Genomic DNA, 22,370 nt, shown 5'->3' with positions numbered 1-22,370 from the left:
CTGTGTGCTCTCTCCTTTGCTCATCTGTTCTTGCAGGTGCTATCATGCCTATGAAATAGCCATGCCACAGCTTCCTGGCACTAATAAGAGAATCTCTCTTCTCATTTACTTTCTGGGAAGTTGAGACCCACCTGAAGGTAGGTTTTTAAATGTTCCAGTGTTTTTGCTTTTTTTAAAAGAGTCATTGCTCTCTGGAAGTTTTCAAGTGACCACTATTATGATCTTATTACTCAGTGCACCTACTACTCATACTGTTTTCTAGTGTGTGGGAAGTTAAGCTGATGAATCCCAGAATTACTTCTTATCCTACACTGTGAAAATGCTTCATAAGATGCATACCACAAAATCAGACGATCCCCAGACAATGACTGGCTATAGGTTTCAAGCAGAGAGATGGAGATCTTTATCTGTTATTTGTAGGTAACTGAAGATGCCAGGGTTTTAACCTGGGGCATTCACACAAGGCATCTGATCTATCACTTTGCATATATGCAAGGGACCCTCCCCTCTTGAATATAGGTGTGCATATATAGAAGTTGGGGGCTTAAGTTATGGACACTCCAACGCAGCTCCAACTATTTTGAAACCATGTTCTTTCCTTTCCCTACTGTGGCTCATTCACCCTTCTTTACATCCCTTTCTTTATTCATACAGAAGAGTTTTGCTGAGATGGTACCATAGTAACTAGCAGGGGGCTAGGGTGATGGAGAACGAGAGGAAAGGAGGCCTGGCCGATGGTTGCTAGAGCGCCCCCTATCTGCGCTTGCCCCGCGCGCTCCCCAGCAAGCAGCAAATGGCTCTGGATCTGCGTGCTCCTTTGTGTGAAGCACAGTCGGAGCAGCGGCGCACTCCGAATCTCTCCTGTCCACCCCGCTACCAGAGACGTGGCGCAGCCGTTTCAGAACCGGATCTCTGCCTCGCCTCAGCCCGCATCGCCTCGACGGGAGCTTTAATCCTCTTTCTTTACTCTTCGAGGTGTAGAGCTGTTTGCAGAAATAAAGCTGTTGCCACGAAAAGAGAGCGAGAGAGCAGAAGAGAAAGCCAGCCAGGCAGAAGGAAAAGAGCGCAAAAAGCGCCGAACTCTGCCAAGGCAGGCAGGGAGAGACCCGCGCCTGCTGCTTTGCCAAGTGGCGTGTGAGGGGCAACCAGAACTTGAAGTTACCTGCCCTGCCGTAAGAGAAAGGCAGGGGCTTTGACTGCGCCTCTCGCAGCCCTCGGCGGACGAGAACGGAGCTTTTCGGAAGAGTTTGCTCCCCCTCTTTCTTCTGCTTGCAAACCATAAACGGATGTGAGGCAGAGAAGGTGCTTCTTTTGCTTCTTCTAAACTCAGGCACCTCAGCCGCGGGGGGCTTTTCCGCGTTTATTTTTGCTTGAATATAAGCACAAAGAGGGAAGCCGAGGAGTTTGCTTGATGTTTTAGTGCAATGGACGTAAGATTTTATTCGCCACCGCCACCAGCACCACCTCAGTCGGCCGCCGCTCCTGATACCCCCTGCCTGGGACCTTCTCCGTGCTTGGACCCCTACTACTGCAACAAGGTGATTTTGCGCTTTCTTTCCCCAGCACCCCCCCCCTCCCCCGGGAAGCTGGGTGGTGGGCAGATGGCGGGGGCTCGAAGGAGAGACTTCAGGCTCGGCAGGTTGTAGATTTGAGCGAAACCCTCCAGAGAAGCGCCAATGTCGTTTGGCTCGCGCGCCTGTATTTTAAAGGGAGATGGAGAAGCGAAGCGCTTCCTTTCTTGTCCGGCGTTTATATTGTGGGCGACCTATTGCTGGGGGGCGGGGAGGCGTGTGGTCGCGTTGCAAAAGTAGTCGCCTTCTCTTCATTTCTTGCACTGATCGTCTGAGTGCTTCTAAAAGATAATCCTGGAAGGGGGGGGGGAAGAATTGTGGGGGACGGAGTGCCCGTTTCTGAGTTTTGGCCCTTACTGGTAAGTTCCACAGCAGTGGAGGGAAGCATCCTGAGGAGCAAATATCTCTAGGATCCCAAGTTGAAAGTCTGCGCTAAGTCGTTCTTCTGTACACGGTGGAAGCTTTGCGGGAGATTTAAATTCACCCCCGTCCCCCAAACAAGCAGGTCTCAGCTCTGCTTTCCGCCACTGAGACGAGGATGACAAAGCATTTGGTTCGGGTGTCAGATAGTAGCAAAGAGTTTGATGGTAGTGGAACTGGGGGAGTTTCAAAATCGTAAGAGTTGAAACGTTTGCCTTGAAGGTCTGGAGGGCTTAGTCCAGAATTAAATGACATTCGTCCTCCTATATCAATGCAATTTGGGGTCACTAAAAAAAACAAACACAAAACCTTTTTCTTACTCCTTACAGGGTGGGGGGTAGACTTGGAGGCATTGCCAGGGCAGCAAGAAAGCAAGCCTAAAGTTCTGTCAAGGCAGTCCTGTCTCGGTCTACTCGGGAGTAAGTCTCACTTGGCACTTAATTCCAAGTTGCCCTGGCTAGAACTGAATCTCCAGGATTCCTTTGTGCGATTATTCTTAGTATTTAATATTTCTGTCCAAAAATGAAAGCTGGAATCATAGACTATTTTCTATGCACCTTATTTCTCCGGTTACTTTGATCTAGTTGCTCTACTGTGAATAACATGGATTTCCACCTCGTTCCTCCACCCCCCCACCCCACCCCATGGGCGATGCTGCCAGAGGAAACACTTGGTCAGCTTTCACAACCAGTACTTGAAATGCACCCCATAAAGCGAGAGAACAAGTATTGGCAACAGGATTTATTTAAGCTTGAATGCCAGTTAGGCTTTTGTTTAAGAGCTTGTTGTGGAAGTCTGGCACTTCTGCAGGCAGCATCAGATGTGTGTGGGCCATTTACACTCCTCTGCCTGATCAATGCTAGGCTTTTCCTTGGTTTTAAATTATTCTAAAGCTGTAGATGATCAATGTTCTGCAGAAGGGCAGTATGTTTATTCTCTGGAAAGGAGTGGGGGGAACCTGCTGTTGACTGTTGCCTCTCACCACAGGTGCGTGTGCGTGTTTGTGGGCTATTTCAAATGCTCCCGGCACTCAGATATGCTGAGCTAAATATGAAGAATCTGCTTGATGCTTGTTTTGCAAATAGATGATGTTGCAGTTCTGTCATTAAACTCTTCAGCCTTCAGAAAATCTCTAGCATGAGCTCATGGGTCAGTCCTGCTGCATACTGTTCGTTTCTGTCCCTGATGATGGCAAGAGATTTATTTATCCTCTTGGTTCTCTAAAGTGAAATTTGGACAGCAGTGACACAAGCGATTCCGTGGACAGATTTGTGTGCGGTGATTACTAACTGTAGTATGCGGTTCTTTGGTTAAGACCGGGTAAAACTCTTTCTATCAAAGTTTTCTCTAGGTGTGCTACTCTGGAAAAGAAGTGCTAGCAGAAGTACCCTCCTCCCCCATATGCCAGGCTGTTTGCGTGCTGAGGCTCTTTAAGTACACAGCAATGATTATTATAAAACTACTTTCACCCTGTGACTTATCATTGTTATATTTTATGCTGAATGGTAAGCTTTCCATGCTCAGAAATAGAAGCATTAGGTAGAATTAATGACTTAAGCACCAAAGGGCCTGAAGAACCATTTGGCAACAAAAACTGGACAAACAGTTGTTAAATCTACCAGTGATTTAAAGCGTCAAAAAGAAGGTAATGACTTGAATACACATTTTGCTCATCATACTCAAGATGGTGGTCCAGATTTAATTTAAAAGTTAAATGCTTTGGAAAATTGGGAATTAAGTTGATATATAAAATCATTTTCCAGTTAAAGGTTTTAAATCATTTTGGGTGGATATTGATTACATTTAGAAATCCTTCATACACACCCTTTCACTTTCTCCTCCCAATCAGCTTTTTTGTATTAGTTTTTAAAACTAAAGACTATCCATAAAAAAGAAACTTTTCTTTGCTATTTACCCAGCCAGGACGTACAATAGGTTTCAAAAATGTAACACTCCCATCCTCTTAAAGCTCAGGAGTGACATGCTAGGAATGTTTCTCACAAGACAACATTCTTCAAGCAATGGATATCTCTGTCAAGCTGCTATGCCAATGATCATTGATTATCCTAAATGGACTTAGGACAGCTTTGCTGGCTGGGCCCCTATGAGGCATGTGTTGGCTGAACATCTAATTTTCCTGCATTCTCCTAGTCTCAGTCTATCTAGGCGTATTACAGTTGTTATAAAGTTGTAAAGTCTAAACTTTATGCCTCCTGTTTCTCCTGGCTACAGAAATACTAAGTATAACTTAGTCATTTTCCTTTACTGCTGCTGGAGACTTTTTCTAAATGCTGCATCCCCTTCAGCAACTTTGATGAATACAGTACAGATACAAAGGCTAACTTGTATCCTAGAATTCTAGAAACATTTTTATTGCAAGGAAAAATTCTTTGAATCAGTGGAACTTTGACAGGCTCTTGTGAGCTTCTGTGTGCACAATTTCTTTTCTCTGTACTGATTATAGAAGGCAAGGCAAACATTAGTTTGATTTGTTTATTGGTACTAGAGGTTGCTTTTATGTCAGAGTAATTCCATTTAAGTTAGTGGAGCTGCTCTATAACAACTGCAGTGTGGGTGAAAAATGTGCCACCAAAATAAATATATATAAACATGTCAGAATTATTGCCAGCCAGTCAGCATAACTTTTCTTAGTGGTCTTAGGAAACATGTCTTTTGACATATAATTTCATAATCACGCATAGTCTAAGAACTGATATTATCTAGACTTGTGTCTGTCATACTGGTTATAATGAATCAGGCTTTATAACATTTTTACATACTACACAATATTATAGGGCGTTTTTGTTCTGCTTTTCTGTTAGCTGTCTTTGTTTCAAAAGATGACAAAGATCTTCTCTTTAAAATGATGTCCTTAAACATTTTAATTGGCGATTGCTGTGTTTTCCCTTGCAGTATAGTGTGCTTTGAACATACTGTGTCAGATCATGTTTCTTTCTCCATCTAAACTCAGAGGGAGAAAAGTGAAAGAACAATGCAAACAATGTTGGTTATGGCAACTGTGTGAGGTATCTTTTATACAAATAGAGAGAATGGTGGCTGTATATAGGTCAGTCTTTGAAATAATATAGTGAAGTTCATAGGCCAGGCAGACAGATTTAGACTTAAGGTATTATGGTTCATCTCTGAAACTTAGAGGAGAGTTGGTAACTAGGTGGTGTAACTAGGAGTTATGTGAATGTTGGTATTTCTGGAAAACGTTCTGTTGTACATGGACATTCTGGGATCACTGTTGTAAACACATTTCCTAGTCTTTTGCTGCTTGGATGTGTCCTATTTTTGGTTTAAATATATTCTCACATAGATCCATGCTTAGCCTGTCTAGCCACTGTTTTCATAAATTCTGTATGGAAAGATGTTTGCTTATGATTTTTGTCAGTTGCCATTACTTTCAACATTGCTGATATATGAAGTATTTGCTTTAATATAAGTTTGTTTTGACATGGATAATAACAGGCATGCTGACTTATGCCAAGAAAAGGAGGGGCATAATGGTCTTTATTGCTCCCAGTAGCTAGCCTTGCAAAATTATATATGGACTTATTTTCTGAAATCTGCTGGTTAAAGGTATAAAAGCCCACAGCTGATATACTATTTACTTGTCAGTGCAGTGAAAAAAACCAAAACAAGCTGGTGTGTGTGTGTGTGTGTGAGAGAGAGAGAGAGAGAGAGAGAGAGAACACACACCTAAATGGGCAGGAAACAAGGGAACAGTAAGAAAGAGTACATGGACAAATTATATTTTAAAACTTTCTAATGACTATTTGAGAACCAATTTACAATAGATTTTTACTATTCTTTTATAAGGTATAAGACTATTTTCTGCTATCAACCAAAACGATTCTCTCTGATAGGAAAGTATTAGTTTTCTAATTTTAACATTGTACATTTACTGCCCCAAACTGAATTGTAAATGTTGCTATTTACAAGCTGTCCAAGAAATACATTTCTTGCAAGCATATTTTTTCTTTGCCTGATGCTTAATTTGCTCAACATCATTATTTTTATTGAAATAGCTAAATTATTGTATTTCTCTGAGAAGATTCTAAAATGCTTTTTTATTCTGAGAGATATCAGCAGCTGTATAAAAGAGGATGCATAGATTCAAATAAATATTGGATTTTCTGTTTTTACTGCTTAAAATGATATCTGGGAAGAGGATACTATACATTTTTTAAAAATTCTATTTTTGTTTATTTCATAGAAAGTTTCTGTGTACTTGAATTTTTTACTGTTGTGTTGTTAATGAACTGTAAAATATTTTAATGTACTTCTTTGAAGTTGGTAAATTAGTCTGGTTGCTTCTTTTCACTGCAGTCTTCAATATATCATTGGATTATAGTCATTTCAGGAAAGGACATAACTTACAGTAGTATAAAGCTAAGTTATGTCCTTTCCCGGCACAACTGTAATCCAGCCATTTAGCATAAAGCCTGTCAGCTCAAAACCTTTCACAAGAGTGATGCTCCCATTTCACTAGGTAACATTTATATACTGTTTATTCTTATTAATATACAAACTGAAGATGTCAGGTATCATTTTAGAGAGGCCATATCTTTCATACAAGAGAGAAAGAGTAACTTAACTAAAATAATGTGACATATACATAAACAAAATTTCAAAATAATTTCTTTGTGATGATGAAATATGCTGATTCAATTGATTAATTAAAATCATACAATTAATATGCACTTATAAGCATACACTGATTGGAAGTAAATCCCACTGAATTCAGTAGGACTTAAGACTGTGTAAGCATAGTAATCATTTAGTATCAGTTGACTATGTTTTCCTTAATCTTGTGAAAATCCAAATATATCTGAATAATGTCTACATTTATAATTCTAAATATGAAATTAAATATGAGTTTTAAGTTTACATGGATAATTCATACTTTCATATGATTTTGTATAAACACACTAACAATATTTCTTTGCTCAGGTTAGTTAAAAATAAGGAAATTACCTTAAAATACATAATATGAGCAGCATGTTTGGATGGGGTTGAAGAGTGCAAAGACAAGAATTGGTGAAATAAAAATGCCCTGGGACATACCTGTGTGAAAGGCCTTGGATTTCTTCCCCAATTCCATGCAACATTAAGAGTAAATAAACCCTTAACTTGGTTTAGGATGAAGCTCCTAGAATTCCTAGCCTCACTACTGAGTCATGTGGCTCACCGCTTTGAGAAGGTAGTTAACCTCCTCTACTTTGGGAGGACTGTGGATCTGAGTTTCATTGTATCTGGAAAATGCCAAGATGGGGAAGTTTAAGTTAGATATATAGCAAGTCAAGGCCTTTATCTATAATATGCAGAGACCTTGGGCAGTTAGTTTATGATAAAAACTTGAATGGAACCTATTTTTTTGAATGGATTGCATTTAAAGTCTTGTGATGGTTCTTTTTTCTCTTGTAGAGGGAGAAAGTATGCAATAAGTGTATTCACCAAGGTTAGGCTACACATGAATCGCTGTTTTAAATAATGAAAGGTGATTTTGATGACTAAATCAGCATAACTTTTTGGAGTTCCTGAATGGTGGGAAACTGTGCAAGTTGACTTTGGGTTAGCTTGTAGTTTGGAGGGGAGCACTTAGATCATCTTTTGCTACATGGATTTAGTACTTTGCCATCTTCATAGCCTTATTCTTTTTCTTATGCAAAATATGTGAATATACCTCAGATTAAATTTTTCTTATCAAATTATTCTGTCACACCTATGCACTAATACCAATTATGTAAACTTTATTAAATTAAAAAAATAATGTGGTAACTTTGGTAATATCTAATGGCTTCTGACTAGGGATACACATATGCAAAATTTTTTAATAAATGACTGATTCCAGTGGACTTTACTCAGAGGCATATCTGATTAGGATTAGGATCTGAATATTATTCTAGTGAGAGACCAGAATTCCTGAAAGTCTATATTCACAGTCAACATAACTCTGCATATTCAATAATCCTCATAAAAACTTCTTCAGCTTAATCAGGGGTGAATCACTTTTAACAGAAGGAAGTTTTATATTTTGTCCCATCCTTGCCTTTTATGTTAATCTTGTTAAAGAGGTTCTCCCACACCCTCAAACAAAGATAATAATGCTTCTGTATTTGAATGTTTTCCCAAGGAATTATTTTTTATTAGGATCAGAAAATCAGGTTCTTAATGCAAATAGCAATAAACAATTCAGTTTCTTGTAGCCTATGATTTTATTTAACATTAATGAGATTTCTCTGGTAGTAATGCTTTTCTCTATATTCAAAAATGACAACATTATAAATTAAAGAGTCCATTCCAATTTCATAATATATGGTAGTCCTTCAGGTTCGAAGAAGACATGTTGTGCAGTTCATCTGTGGACACAGAGGTGGCTCTGCAGTCCCAGTCTGGAAGCGCAGAGTCTAACACAATGGGGGCATTGGAAGTCCATTGTTGCGGTAACTGTGGGTGTTCTTCTGTGATGCTACTCACAGTTTATCAGTTTTTGGTGGCACCTGTTTTCAAAGCTGGTGGAGACTTCATAGCACAGGGCTCACCAGGGGCTTCTGTCAGCAGCTACAGCTTCTAGCTCCCTTGGCTGGATTCACAATGGCATAGGATGTCTTTCACAACATCTTTGTAGTGCTTGCGTGGTCGACCTCAAGGTCTCTTCCCAGACTCCAGTACATTATAGAGCAACTGGCGAGGCATACGATGTTCATCCATTCTGATGACATGTCCCACCCACTGCATCTGGGCTCTGATAGTCAGGGACTCAGTGCTGGTGGACTCTGCATGATCCAAGACCTCAAGGTTGGAGACATGGTCTTGCCAATGAATGCCAAGGATGGAGCAGAGAGTGTGCATGTGAAATTTCTCCAGTTGTTTGATGTGCCTTTGATACAGAGTACAGGACTCACATCCATATAGGAGAGAAGGGATAGCCACAGCTCTGTAGACTTTCAGCCTTGTGGTGATTCATGTTGATTGAGCACTCTAGTACTCCACGACCTCAGTGCCTGGCTGGACTTGCTGATCTTGGAGTCAGTTTCTTTGTCCAAAGACCCATCACTCAAGATGATGCTTCCCAAGTAATGGAAGCTGTTTACATTTGTCATCTGGGTGTTTTCAACAGTGACTTTTGGTTCTGTGAGGTTAGTATTTGGCACAGGCTTGTTCAGGCTGATAATCAGGCTGAACAGCATAGCAGCATCTGAGAATTTGTTCAGCATCAACTGTAGATCACTGTCTTTGTGTGCCACAGTCATCAGCAAAGACAGTTTCTTGGATGACTGTATGGAAGCACTTCATCCATGTGTTCAAGTGGCGAAAGTCAAAGAGCCATCCAATCAGTACCTGATGTCCACTCCCTCCTTCAGACCCTGGACAGCACATGACAACATAGAACAGATTGAACAGGACTGGGGCTATTACACAACCCTGTTTTACCCTATTGGAAATGGCAAATGCAGCTGATGTACGTATCACCCTTGTAAAGAACCTGTCCTGTCATTCCGTCGTGGAGTAGCTGAATCAATGAATTTCCTTGGGCATCCATAACGTAATTTATAATTTCATAATAAATAAACAAAAAACATCTGTTTATACCAGCATTTTTGTGTATGTTATAATACTTTTTTAGATATTGTGCATTTTAAATATTTTACTTGCTATCCCCTAGCATTTATGTTATGTTAATTTCTTCACATTTGGTGTAATTTGTTTATTTTTTTACAGCTGCTTTGCTTCAAGCTTTTGTCCCTCTGATTAGTTTTATTTGGGCACCAAAAGTCTTGAAAGAGTTCTAAGTCAGTGAAATGAATAACATTTGTTGCTTCCTTTCCATATTTGAGGCTAGTATAGTAAAAGATTGGCTCCTTAGGTGAAATATGTATTATACATGTTGGGCCTTCGAAGAACCTCACCCATGGCTGGTGAGGGTCTTCCGGGCTGTGTGGCCATGTTCTGTAAGTTTTGTTTCCTGATGTTTCGCCAGCATCTGTGACCGGCATCTTCAGAGGGCAGGAGCACAGACAGGAGCAGTTCTCTCTGTGTCCAGTGGATGTCCAGCCTGTGTGGACACAGAGAGAACTGCTCCTGTCTGTGCTCCTGCCCTCTGAAGATGCCGGTCACAGATGCTGGCAAAACGTCAGGAAACAAAACTTCCAGAACACGGCCACACAGCCCGGAAGACCCACACCAGCCATTGTTTTCCGGCCGTGAAAGCCTTCGACAAAACCTCACCCATCTTTAAACTGCTGTAGTATGTTCCTTTGGTTTCTTCTGAGTGCAGTTAAAAGTCTGAGTGTGGTGGTGTGGTGCACTTAAAGGTCAAATCCAACTTCAGCCATGAATTTCACTGGATAACTTTAGGCCAGTCTCAAACCAACCTACCCCACAGGGCTGATGTAGGAAAAAATGGAGAAGAAAGTTTAATGCATAGTGCCTTGAGCTCCTGGACAAAAGCTGTGACATAAATCTTGCAAATGTTAAGGAAATATTACTTTTTTCCTGGGTACATCATAGGATTTCTCAGATCCATAGGTTTTAGAGATAAATTAGGATGACAGAGAGATTTTCAAAGATGATATTCTGATAAAATAATACTTTCTTTGGGGCACCTTGTTTGATGCTGAAATTGTGTGTGTGTATGTATTACTAAAATTGGTTTTATTAAGGTTTAAAACTGTTTTTAATTTAAGAATGGGGAAGGATATGTCAGATATTGAGGCTTAGATATACAGATTGGTTTACTCTTTCTACCACTCTTTTACTAATTTGTCTACAGTTCATAATCTTGATTACTCCTATCGCTCTAGCTTGCCTATGCTATCAGTTTTTTTGCCTGTATATGCCAGTCTATTAACAAGATTAATAATATTGTTTTTTGAAATACATGTAGGAAATATTGGAAAGCTTATTGAGGAATGTTAGTGGATGTGTCACCAGTGTGCAGATGGCAGTTTGTTCTCTATTTCCCTTTTCATGCAATATAACTGAAGTGGTTGATATTCTGAAATAGTGATTGGGCAATGGAATGAATAGGGAACAATAAACTTAGTCCAGATAAGACAAAGATACTGCTTATATTTGATGGATATGGCCAGTAAAGTGGTAAGTTCATAATTAGAGTGTGCATTTGGATCCATAATTTTCAAGAAAGGCACAGGTATCCTACCTAAGCTGATAAAAGCAATTTTGGTCCTGCCTGATCCAAATTTTGGATCAAAACAAATTGTTACAGTTATTGGCAGCAGATATTCTCGTAGCCTGTGATTTGACTTATTACAATCTGTAACACATGGTTCTGTTTTTGAAATATTTCAGAAACATTTGATAATATAAAGGTTATCAATTTAAATGAAAAAGGTGATTATTTGACAGTACTTCAAGTCAGGAGCACCTGTTGCTAGTATCTTTTGGCTTCCATTTCAAAGATTTACAGTCATTCAAAGAGTTATCTACAGAGAGTGTCTGCCCACATTTACTTATCTGGGCCCAAGAATCATTATGTAAGGTTTTCTTCCAAGTATCACTGACAAAGAACATGAATCATCAAGAGGGCATTTTCACTGATAGTGCACCATGGATTAGAATGTCTATTTTGGAGAGAGTCACTTGATGACTACATTTTGGATTTTCTAGACTAGCTGAAGACTTTTTTTAATGAAAAATTTCCAGGTGTTTAAAGGCTACTGAAATATTTTAGCGTATTTTCTACTAGTTTTATGTTGCTATTACTCCACTGTGCTAATTTTGCTTTGCCTTGATTTCATGTGATTTTGTGTTGTTTGTTTTTAATTAACCTATATTCAGAGCACTTACATTATTGGGTGGTCTAAATGGATAATTAGTCAATCAAATAAAATATACCCATAAGTAAATGTTTTTTCAAGTATTTGCCAACTTGGTATTGTACTTCATAGATTGCTTTTTATTTTTTTCAATCATTCTTCAGTTGTTTAATTTGTTCCCTCACATTTTCTTAAGCTTACTTCAATATCTTCTTTTTCTGGTTACTTAATACTTTTATTTTATCCCTTCCATTTTCATGACAGCACCATAAGCCTTTTGCAGACTTTTGCCCTTTACCTGTTTCTCAGCTTATATTCAGTTATGGCCACTGGTTGCCAGTTCTCATAATTCCCAGTTATAGTGTGACTATATGCTAGAATCTTTACTGTAATGGCTTCTAATGTTTCCTGGACACATTTGTTCTTCCATTGACAGTCTTCCACCTGTGTTTCCTTCACATTTTCAGTTAGAAACATATTTCTGAAACAAATGTCTTGGAAAAAAATTGCTAGTAATTCCCCACTACTGTGCAATCAGGGAGACCAAGTCCAGAGGAAACTGTTACTATGTTATGGTCCTGCAGTTGTGGAACAGCCTCTCCACAAGTGAAAACAGCCCCATCTCTTTTGAGTTTCTGAGAAAATTAAAGTGGAATCCTTTCAGAGGGCTTTGTTAAACAATGCTGCAGAAATATTATATTCATTTCTTTGGGTTTTGTTTTTACTGAATTTACTGTTAGATTTATGTTTTGTATTTAGTGTGGATGTTTTGTCTTTTATACGTCACTGAAAGTCATATAATTATGATAGTATAAACATCTAATAAATAAAATTAAATATTTAAATGTTACTTTATTTGATTTTTATCTTTTGACTCCTTTTCCTATGCAGCTTTATTACTCTAAGCTTCTTATCCTTTCCATTTGCTCACTATGCGGCTTACTAAGCTGAACTTTTTATTTTTATTATTTATTTATTTATTTATTTATTTTTGTATATAGATGCACACAAATCCACTGTGTTCAAAAAGAAAACTTCACCAAGTCATTTCAGGATCTAGTGTATTTTGGGAACCTGGAGGATATGTAAACTCAGGGCTTACTTTTTCTTCTGAACTCTTACATAGAGAACCTTTGGGTTTTTTTTTTTTTTTTAATCTTTCCAAAATTCCATTGTGTTGGAATAGGGGTGGGACTCTAGTCCATTCATCAGCAGAATAATTATCTGAAAATTGAACAGAATGGGATCACAGGGTGGGGAGAAGCCATCAAAAGAAACACTGTTAATGGGCCAGATCTAGTTGGTGATTGTGGAGGAAAAACTCCTGACAAGATGTTGACAATGCCTTCATATGGGGGAGGAAATTGGGAGCAGCTAAGAATGTTGCCGATTCTTCCATACTAAGATCCCCTTCTTCCTTCCCAATCATGTGACCCAGAGCAAAACTGTTATTAAGTATTGGAAAGAATTCCAGAAGCAATGTTCTGCATACTTTCTCTAATCTGTCTTGGCATTGAAGTTTGATTTATTTTTATTTGCACCCCACTGTATGTGCACAGGGATTGAAAATGGTGCTGAAAGGAGATGAACTTTTTTGTAATAACACTGACTTCAACTGGATTTTTCTCAATAAACTGTAAAGAAAAGGGAATATAACCAGCCTCCTCCAAGGGCCCTGGGATACCAGCCAAGATGTCTGCTTCAGATATAAATGGGGTTGTTTTGCATTTCATTGATCATCTACCACTGCATCTTTGGCTAAGTCATATACCCGAGAGTAGCAGCAAACTTAGTCAATTATGTCATGTGATCACAACCATTCTGGCACTGATAACACCATAGCTAGGGCATAACAGGTAGTTTGACAAGCAAAATGCTCATAGAAGCAAATACTGTTTTATTCTAAAGTATGTAAGGAGGATATATAAATAATTCTATAATGGATACGTTCAATGTTGCTTAGTTTCTAGCTTTCTAGTATCTCCATTGCATACAGGCAAATGGAGGTCTATCATTTTTTTAAATAAAGGTAACTGATAATATTAAAAAAAGGTAACTGATAATATAATAAAAAAAGGGATTCAGTATTTGTGGGGGGAAAAGAGTAATACTAGAGAATGGATTTCTATGTAAGGGGGTTTGTCCATCCTAAGGATACACAATGTCTCTCCCTCTAGTTGTGGTGTTACAATTCCTTGAGGTATTACAGGCATTTTTCTTTTCTTACAGCACTTGAAAGAAATGTACTTGGTGACGTAAAGCACAACCCAAATGTAATATGTCTCAGTTCAGTTCTTAAGGCTAGTAGGCTGCCTAATTTGTGTTAGGGACAGATGTAATGTTTCTACTGTCTCTAAATGGGAGGTAGGAAGAATACTGAGTAGGCCCAAGAAAGGATATATATTGCTTTTTTCTTCCTGTTATCTGGTGAGAAATAAAGAATAAGAGGGTTATCTTTCATGGTTCCTTCTTTGCTTGGCCATCTTGCTTCTTACTTACCGGTGATCTGGAAGTTTCTATTGTGAGATCCATGAAGCCACCATTTTCTCAGATTCTTTTTCTGTGCTCCTGAATGAGAAAATGGATTTGGCCCCTTTTCTTTGGAATTTAATGAGACTATAATTTTCTTTTCCATGACAATACCCAGACGTAGTTTCTTTTTTTTTTTAAGTTTTAAATTGTTGGGATAATTATTATATATAAATTATATATAAAATGCTAAACTTCTATGGAGTTAGCCATACAGCTGACCATTTTGAATCTGGGCTATTTTTCTTACACAGAGATTTGCACATTATAAAGCATGCCAAATCTGGTTTAGTCCAGAAACAGTTCACGTGGTTTTGTTGACTTTTTTTTCTTTGACGAGCAGAGTTTTAGTGTAAAATACAGTAATGTTCAGTAGATAAGTGTTGCACAGATCAGCCTTAAGTTGGAATGCTGAAAAAGGAAAATAATTCTGAAATAGCAAAAAAAAGTACATATTATGTTCATCAAATGCAGTAATTAAAATTAGTTACAGATACATGTAGATAGTAGGGCTTAATATCAAAGTTAATTATATATATTATGTTAATTTCTTTCTGCTAGGGCATAAAAGACTGCTCATAATGGACTCTCAATGCTGTATTCAGTTGCTAAGGATAATAGGATAATCTTTCTAAAAATTAAGCTCTTTGGAAATAAATTATGCTGTTATTTTCCAAGTTAACTTTTGAAAATTTATTGCAGTACTAATCTTTCAAGACCTACTTGTATCCTTAATGGAAATGTGCATCAGAAACACCAGGTTCTTTGCTCATTAATGAGGACAGTTAATTATGTTAGAAATGTTTCATTTTATCTTTAGTTTTATATTCTGGAGATTAATATTCATGAAGTAGAAATCTGAAATGTGGTGTTAGATTCTGGTTGGAGCTATAGATGTTCAAGCAGATTGTTTAAGTGGAACAAGGGCAAAGAGTAGACCTTTTAGAAATTTTCAGCCCATAACTGATTGACCAATAATGAAACTTGTTAATTTTGTACTGGGAAGTTTTCTTTTTTTAAAAATCATGTTGATAATTGGTTATAGCAAACATTATATTTCAATAACAGATAATTTGCCTACTGAAGTTTGCATAATGTGCTAATCGTCTCTAGTGGTTAATAAAAGCCTCCTATCTCACTCCCCTGATGGCTATAAAAGGCTATTAAGTTTGTGGCAGCAGTTCAGGTACAGCTGCTATGTGTTAATAATGCATAATTATCCCACTAATAAACACAGCAAAGGTCATCACCTCCAAGCTCCTAAAATACGTATTTTCTTTCCAAAATATTTATTAACACTTCAAAAGCATATTTGTTCGTTTTAGTTAACTATATATGATTCTCATAGCTTTTTGTGTATCACAGCTTTTAACACCCCAGTTATATGGTAAACAACTTAATGTACACTGTAGCTAATCTTTTATTACTCCTAAATTCTGCAATTCTTTTACTATTACTATTGCTATTATTATTATTATGCCACTAAGCATTTGTGTACGTTGGACTGGCTGTAGTGCAATTAACTTAAATATAGTACTTGGTGGAAATGCTCAATTCTGAGTGGATTTGTTTAAGATAAGAGGAAATCTATGGGATTCAGATTTGAAGGCAAGTCTTCTATCTGGACTTAAACACACAGAGTTTAGATGAGTTACTAGATCTGTCTGTGCACTCTGCTTACTGTGGTTTGACTTAGTGCACTCTGTTATGCCACTAACCCCCTTATTGCTCACGTATCCTTTTGCCAGGGATGGCTGTATTCATAAAGGCTTTATAAAATATATTTTCTCCAGACAAGGAGGGTTCACATGGGATTTCCATTTTGCCTAGGAAACATGCAAATCAATAGGCCAGCACTTATCTGCATTGAAATTAGGTATACTGTAATTTATGGGCACAGTGATACTCCATCCCCCAATCTCTCTTCCATAGCCTAACATTCTGGTTATGTCTCCTTGGAGAGAAGCAACTGAACAAAATCTCATTTTCATATCATGTGCTATTGTCTTGTGTTTTCTGTTACTCATTTTGATAACCTTGCATTTTCCCCATCCTGTTTTGATTTGGAAACAAATGTTCAGGGAGCTGAGAGATTCAGCAATGTTTCTGTCATCAAGAGAAATGAGAAAAGCCTGACTTACTGATGGACTTTTATTTGTGCTGTACATAGCATACAACAGTTCATTTGTCATGCTTTAAATATATAATACCGGCAATAAAATATGTGCAGGCACAGTTGTGATATATGTAGTGTCTGGCCCCATTGCCATTGTTTGTGGTCTCTACGGTTGTCATACATTGTTCCTTGCACATCATCCCCCCCTCAGCAGAATTTGACACAATTTCTAGCTTTCATTGCTGCGTTTTCATTGCACAATATACATGAGTTTGACAGGGTGTGTTGAGGACAACTCTGGCAAGCAATTGATATTTTGAAGTGGCAAGCGTTTCAGCAGCTGCTTGCTTGTGAAAAAGGAATGATAAGATATAGTGTATTGTTAGTTTCAGGCAAAGCATTAAGGTTTAAGCTCTGTAAAAATATACACATTATTCGTCAGTGGGGAAGCAAGGCTTTTATGTTTGTTAGAGCTTAGCTCCTTGGCTGATTTGAACTAGAATGACATTGGTTTAATGGTCAGTAAATGAATAGGAGTACTTTGAATTTGGACTGCTGCCAATTTTGCACCAACAAAAGGACTGACAAAAGAGAGATTTTATGTGAAATGCAAAGCACAAGAAATGTTTTAGAGAGAAGTGAAAGAAAGAGTAGTAGGAAGATTCCAAAAGGGAAGAAGGTTCTTTATTTTTAAGGCTGTCTGTAATATAAATAATAGTAAATTGGTTAAATTGTATCTGTTTCCTGGGCTCAACAGTTTTGGTTCTAAACTATTTCAAGTAAGACTGCAAAATTTGTTTTGTGGATAGCTGGTCTTTTCGAATGTATTCATGTGGAATTTACATACTACATTATCTCCCAAAGGACTGTTGACAGAACATTACGGATGACCACTGTTACGTTGCCCAAGTATCTGTCCATTCTAGTGGTGCAAAATTATTGTTTAATCAGGTGTGTTACTTTCAGGGTACAGCATTTATTGTGAAGATAGTTCATAATGATTGCATAATGACAAGATGCATTTGATTTCCACCTCAGTCACTGACTGATATGTAAGAAGCAAATATTTCCATTTTTGGACATTAATTTGGCAGAACCTTGAGCTGTGGCCAATCGCTTTGAGATACGTATCAACAGCAGACCAACATGCAAACTTTATATACATTAATTTCACATCAGTGTGCAGGAAGGCATTTAGAAGGTTGCATTAACTATTACAACTGAAAGTGTAACTTTTGGTCATGGCACATGAAGTCTGATCATAGCACCTTGTACAGATCACCTTCAAGTAAAATGTATTGAAAATATACTATTTAAAATAATATCAGTAAGTAGTTATTTATTTGAATTGATAATGTTATCTTCATTTAGCATATTAGAGCCAAAAGCTTTTTTTTATTTTAAAAACTTCTATAAAACATAACAATGTGAACAAAATCTAATTTAAAAAGCCTTTATTTCCCCCTGTATCAAAATGCCTACTAGTAATTATTTTAAAAGTGAAAGTTTAAGTTATATTTGTTATATTTTAAAACATATAAACAGTCTTGATATATATATATATATATAGGCTTTAATATCAAATTTGAGTATTAATCACCCCCACGTATTTTAAACAATTTTTTTTTTTTTTTTAACATTGTTAACCCAGTCTGGATAAAAAAATCTCTCCCTGTTGATAACAAAACTGTTACTGTTTAAACTCTCATTCGGCAGTTAGTTGGTATGCTTCAGTGAATATTGTCAAAAAGACTGTTCTCTTGAGTGACAGCCTTGTGAGGATGTGAATAGAAATTTTAATTGTATATCATGTGTGCATATCATGGAGTTAGTAAATTCACTGACTCTGTTTAATTTTGTATCTTTATGGGTCAGGCTGAAAAGAACCAATTGAAATATTTTGCTTTAAAAAAGAACAGAATTGCTTAGAATAATTTTCTCAGCTGATGTATTTATGTTAAAACACTCTAAATACAATAACGACTAGTTTGATTATTCAAATTATTCAATCATTTCAGTGTAAAATTCGTAGCAGGGAATAGCAGAAGATAGTTTCTTGTAGCATTTGATTTGAAAAATTATGACCTATATTCTACTTACTTATTTCTACTGGCTTAGAAAAATAAAGTGAAAACTTAGCTGAGATCAGTTGTTAATATGTGGTGTGATTAAAGAAATAAATTAAAGCACTTCATTTTAAGTAATAAAAATTCATTGTCTTGAAAGGAGATAAAATTGGAGAAAATGTAAGGCCAAAATCCTACATAAAATTATCTGGGATTAAAATTTGTATAATACAGCAGACTTTCTTTTGAATCAATTTTCATGGAGTCCTAGATTGCCATTGTTGGCAAACCATATGAGTAGTTCATGATTGTGAGTTTCCCTCCCTCTTTGCATCCTTCAGCTAAGGCGTCGTCTTGTATTAAAAAAAAATAGATCTCTTGAATGGGAAATGAGGAAGTTATGCAGTAGGTTTTGCAAAGAACTATTAGGAATAGGAAGGGTATATCTCTATTGTTTATAATAGCTTTTCTCAACCTGGAGGAATCCTTGAAATAATTTTCAGACATTAGGGAACCTCTGCATAAAAATGGCAAAACATACAAAAACTTTGAAATACTGTTGACTTCTAACCTACACAATCCATGTTTTATAACATTTCCAAAAACAGCAAAGCTGCTGGCTGGTAGCTGAGTTGTGGCACCTAAAAATTCCCACTATATCATTTGCAGCATGCAAAGGTAAAAGAGAGCCAGTTTGGTGTAGCAGTTAATGCACCAAGCTAGAAACTGGCAGACCATGAGTTCTAGTCCCACCTTAGGCATGAAGCCAGCTGGATGACCGTGGGCCAGTCACTCTTTCTCAGCTCTAGGAAGCAGGCCACGGCAAACCACTTCCTAAAAACCTTGCCAAGAAAATGCAGGGACTAGTCCAGGCAGTTGCCAGGAGTCAACACTGACTTGAAGGCACAAAACAAAAAGAAAAGAAAAAAGGGTGTGTTTGTTAATCACAGTCTGTCATGGAACCCTAGGTTTCCGTGGAAACCCAGCTAAGAAAGGCTGGTCTACAGTTTCCCACTAACGCTTGTAACCTCCAAAAGCAATTCTTAAGACCATGGTTTAATATTCATTCATGCTAGCCATGAAGTGAAATTCATGTTAAATTGGTCGCTAGAATCAAAGCATCCCCAAGTTGAGACAAAGTTATCAGAATATGTATGAATAAACTAGTTTATGTTAAATGAAAATGTATGGTCATTATGAAAGTATGGAACCCAGAATTGCAGACAGGTAAATAATCTCTTTGCTTGTCTTGACTGTGCCTTAATTATGTCTTTTCTACTTTATGGAGATATAAGTAGGAAATCATCAGTCCTACCAGAAAACATAGTAAGGACTTAAAGAAGCATAGAAGCCCCTCACACCTGGTGAAACCTTTGGGCCTGTTTCTAAAGGCATCCATGTTGCTCTCACAGAACACCTGCAATCCACCGGCAGCTTGTTAGTGTATAAGCCTCTAAATATTCAGCTGCTCTCAGTCACCGGAAATGCCACTGTTTTCTTTCCAGCCAGCTCTTTACTTGGCAAGGAAGATGTCTCTAATCCTTTGCATTGATATGGAGGCACTGGATCTCTGCTATGCCCCAATTTGTGAACTGCAGCATTAGGAAAAACAACAATTCTGTCCAATGGAATCCTAGTTTTGATTGGTTCTCTTGTGTCTATTAAAAGAAATGAAACTACATCTGGTAGCATGTAATATATTTATTGTAATTTATTCACAATAAAGTATTTGAAAAACCATATCACAAAACTGGCATGTATATTTATAGTTATCTTGCACAAGAAATGAGTAGAATACTAAGACCTGTTTAGGATATTTGAGAGTGATAAGAAAGGTCAATCAATTGTATCAACATGTACTTTCCATTAGGAAGTTAAGTAGGTTGGATAGCTGGGTCAAATAAAGGACAGATACACAATACATTTATGGACAGGCTACTGACTATAGGATCAAGTGAGATTGATATTAGAAAGTGAGATTAATTTTATTAAAATTCAGAATGGACCTGGAGGCAGACCTTCCACATTCCACAACCTGAACTTCCCCAGTTTTGCCTTTTAACCTATTACCAATCTTCTACTTCCACAGCTATTCTGAGTACGAGTCTCTGTGCAACATTCATTCTCATCCTTGTACTCTGTGTGATACCAGCATATTTGTGAAAGAGGAAAGAGTTGCTTCAGGATTATTTGATGTAATGTTTTCTATAGTTAGCAGATAAAGAAATGCTAGAAACTTCCTCCTGTTTGGAGTTTTGTTGCTAATTCTATTATTTGTTGTTCAGTGGGGGAAACAGGATACATGATTGCAGTTCTGGAAATGGAAATTGTACATCATCTGCATGCTATTTTATACTTTATAATAGTAATTATATAATAATCTTATATAAATAATACATAAACTTAATATTATATTATCTTCTGTGTAGGAGCAACATGTATTTCCAGTTCTAATTAGAATACAAATGTGTCCCGGGTAACATATTCAGGAAATATGTTCAGCTGCTTTGTAGATTGACTAGATGAGAGATAAAACCTGTGTAAAGTACAGTATATTATGTTACATTTAAAACTTTTCATTATAATATCTTAGCTGTTCATTATACCATCCTCGTGAGAAGGTACTAAAAAACCCTCATTTTTCTTAGTTGCTTCTTTAATTGGCTCACTTCCAACTTTGCCAGAAGTTTAACAAAGTTTTATTTGGGTTTTCCTTTTTGTAACAAATCTGTGTCTATGATTATGTATATTGAAAATCCTTACTCTAGGCAAATAATGACAAAAGGACTTCAAAAATAGGGTTTTATGTGGGTATCTACGTAGTTTGATATTTCTCTTGCCTTATTTTCATCAGGCATGAAATCTTAACTATTAAACTCAGTAAAACTCCATTCCTTTAGTTTGTTATTAAAGGTGTTCATTGTGCTGAATTTCACCCTTTTAAAAATGGTTCTAAAAATATATTGCGAGGAACGAGCATTCAGTTGAATGAACATAATAGTTTTCTTCACTTGCTCCCACAATGACTACATGAAACATATGGAAGAGGCAGGAATACAATTGTTGATCCTGCCCCAGCTTCCTGTCATTCCTCCCCTTTGACCAACTTTGTTCAACTAACAGGACCTAATGATGTCTCCTCTGTGCATTTAGTGTGTATATGGAGAGAATGAAGAAAATGAATGTTACAGTTTAAAAACAATTCTTCATGAGATAAAGTAAAAATAAGAAGTTATTAAACTTATATGCTGCCCAACTCTCAATGACTTTATGAGGCTCACAACAATCAAACACATTGCAATAGAATCAATAAAAGATAAAGCTAAAAGATGGCAAGCATGACCGACCAGATGGAATGGAGCAAGGGGTCTCACTCTCCCTCACCAAAGGCCTGGGTGAAATGCCAGGTCTTCATGACTCTTCTAAACAACTGCAGAATGGGGATCATCTGGATCTCAGGGGAAACCTCATTCCAGAGAGCAGGCAGTGCTACAGAGGTGGTGTGCTTCTGGGGTCCTGATAGATTACATTTAATCAAAGGAACCCAGAGCATGCCAAACCCATAGGATTGAATCAGCCAGGCAGATGCTATGGGAGACAGGCAGTCCCTCAAGTAACCATGCCCTATACTGTGTAGGGCTTTATAGGTAACAACTAGCACCTTGAATCACACCTGAAAGCAAACTGACAACCAGTACAGCTTGCAAAGAAGAGGTTTTACACACACACACACACACACACACACACACACCTGTACTGAGGCATGCCCATTACTGCTCGCACTGCTGCATTCTGGACCAGTTGAGGCTTCTAGTAGTGATGGCGGGAGAGAGATGAAAAGGATGAATTATTAAAGTCTTCAGTTATTTGATTAGTATTG

General features: G+C 37.5%; 1 protein-coding gene across 1 annotated transcript in view; it reads left to right on the top strand.

Moving 5' to 3' along the window:
* The first annotated feature begins 804 nt into the window (after positions 1-804).
* TOX (thymocyte selection associated high mobility group box) overlaps positions 805-22,370 on the top strand; it is a 224,844-nt gene continuing 203,278 nt past the window's right edge. Inside the window, exon 1 of the mRNA XM_025173297.2 lies at positions 805-1,538. Within this exon, the coding sequence (XP_025029065.1) occupies positions 1,425-1,538 (114 nt within the window). The 5' untranslated portion in view covers positions 805-1,424. The remainder of the gene's footprint in view (positions 1,539-22,370) is intronic.

Source organism: Python bivittatus, unplaced genomic scaffold (genome assembly GCF_059951505.1).
Source record: "Python bivittatus isolate LINGU-HERP-01145 unplaced genomic scaffold, Pbiv_v1 ctg000840_np1212, whole genome shotgun sequence".
In the NCBI taxonomy this organism is placed as follows: domain Eukaryota; kingdom Metazoa; phylum Chordata; class Lepidosauria; order Squamata; family Pythonidae; genus Python; species Python bivittatus.
Note: the sequence above shows the minus strand (reverse complement) of the source record. Positions and strands in the feature narration are given on the sequence as shown.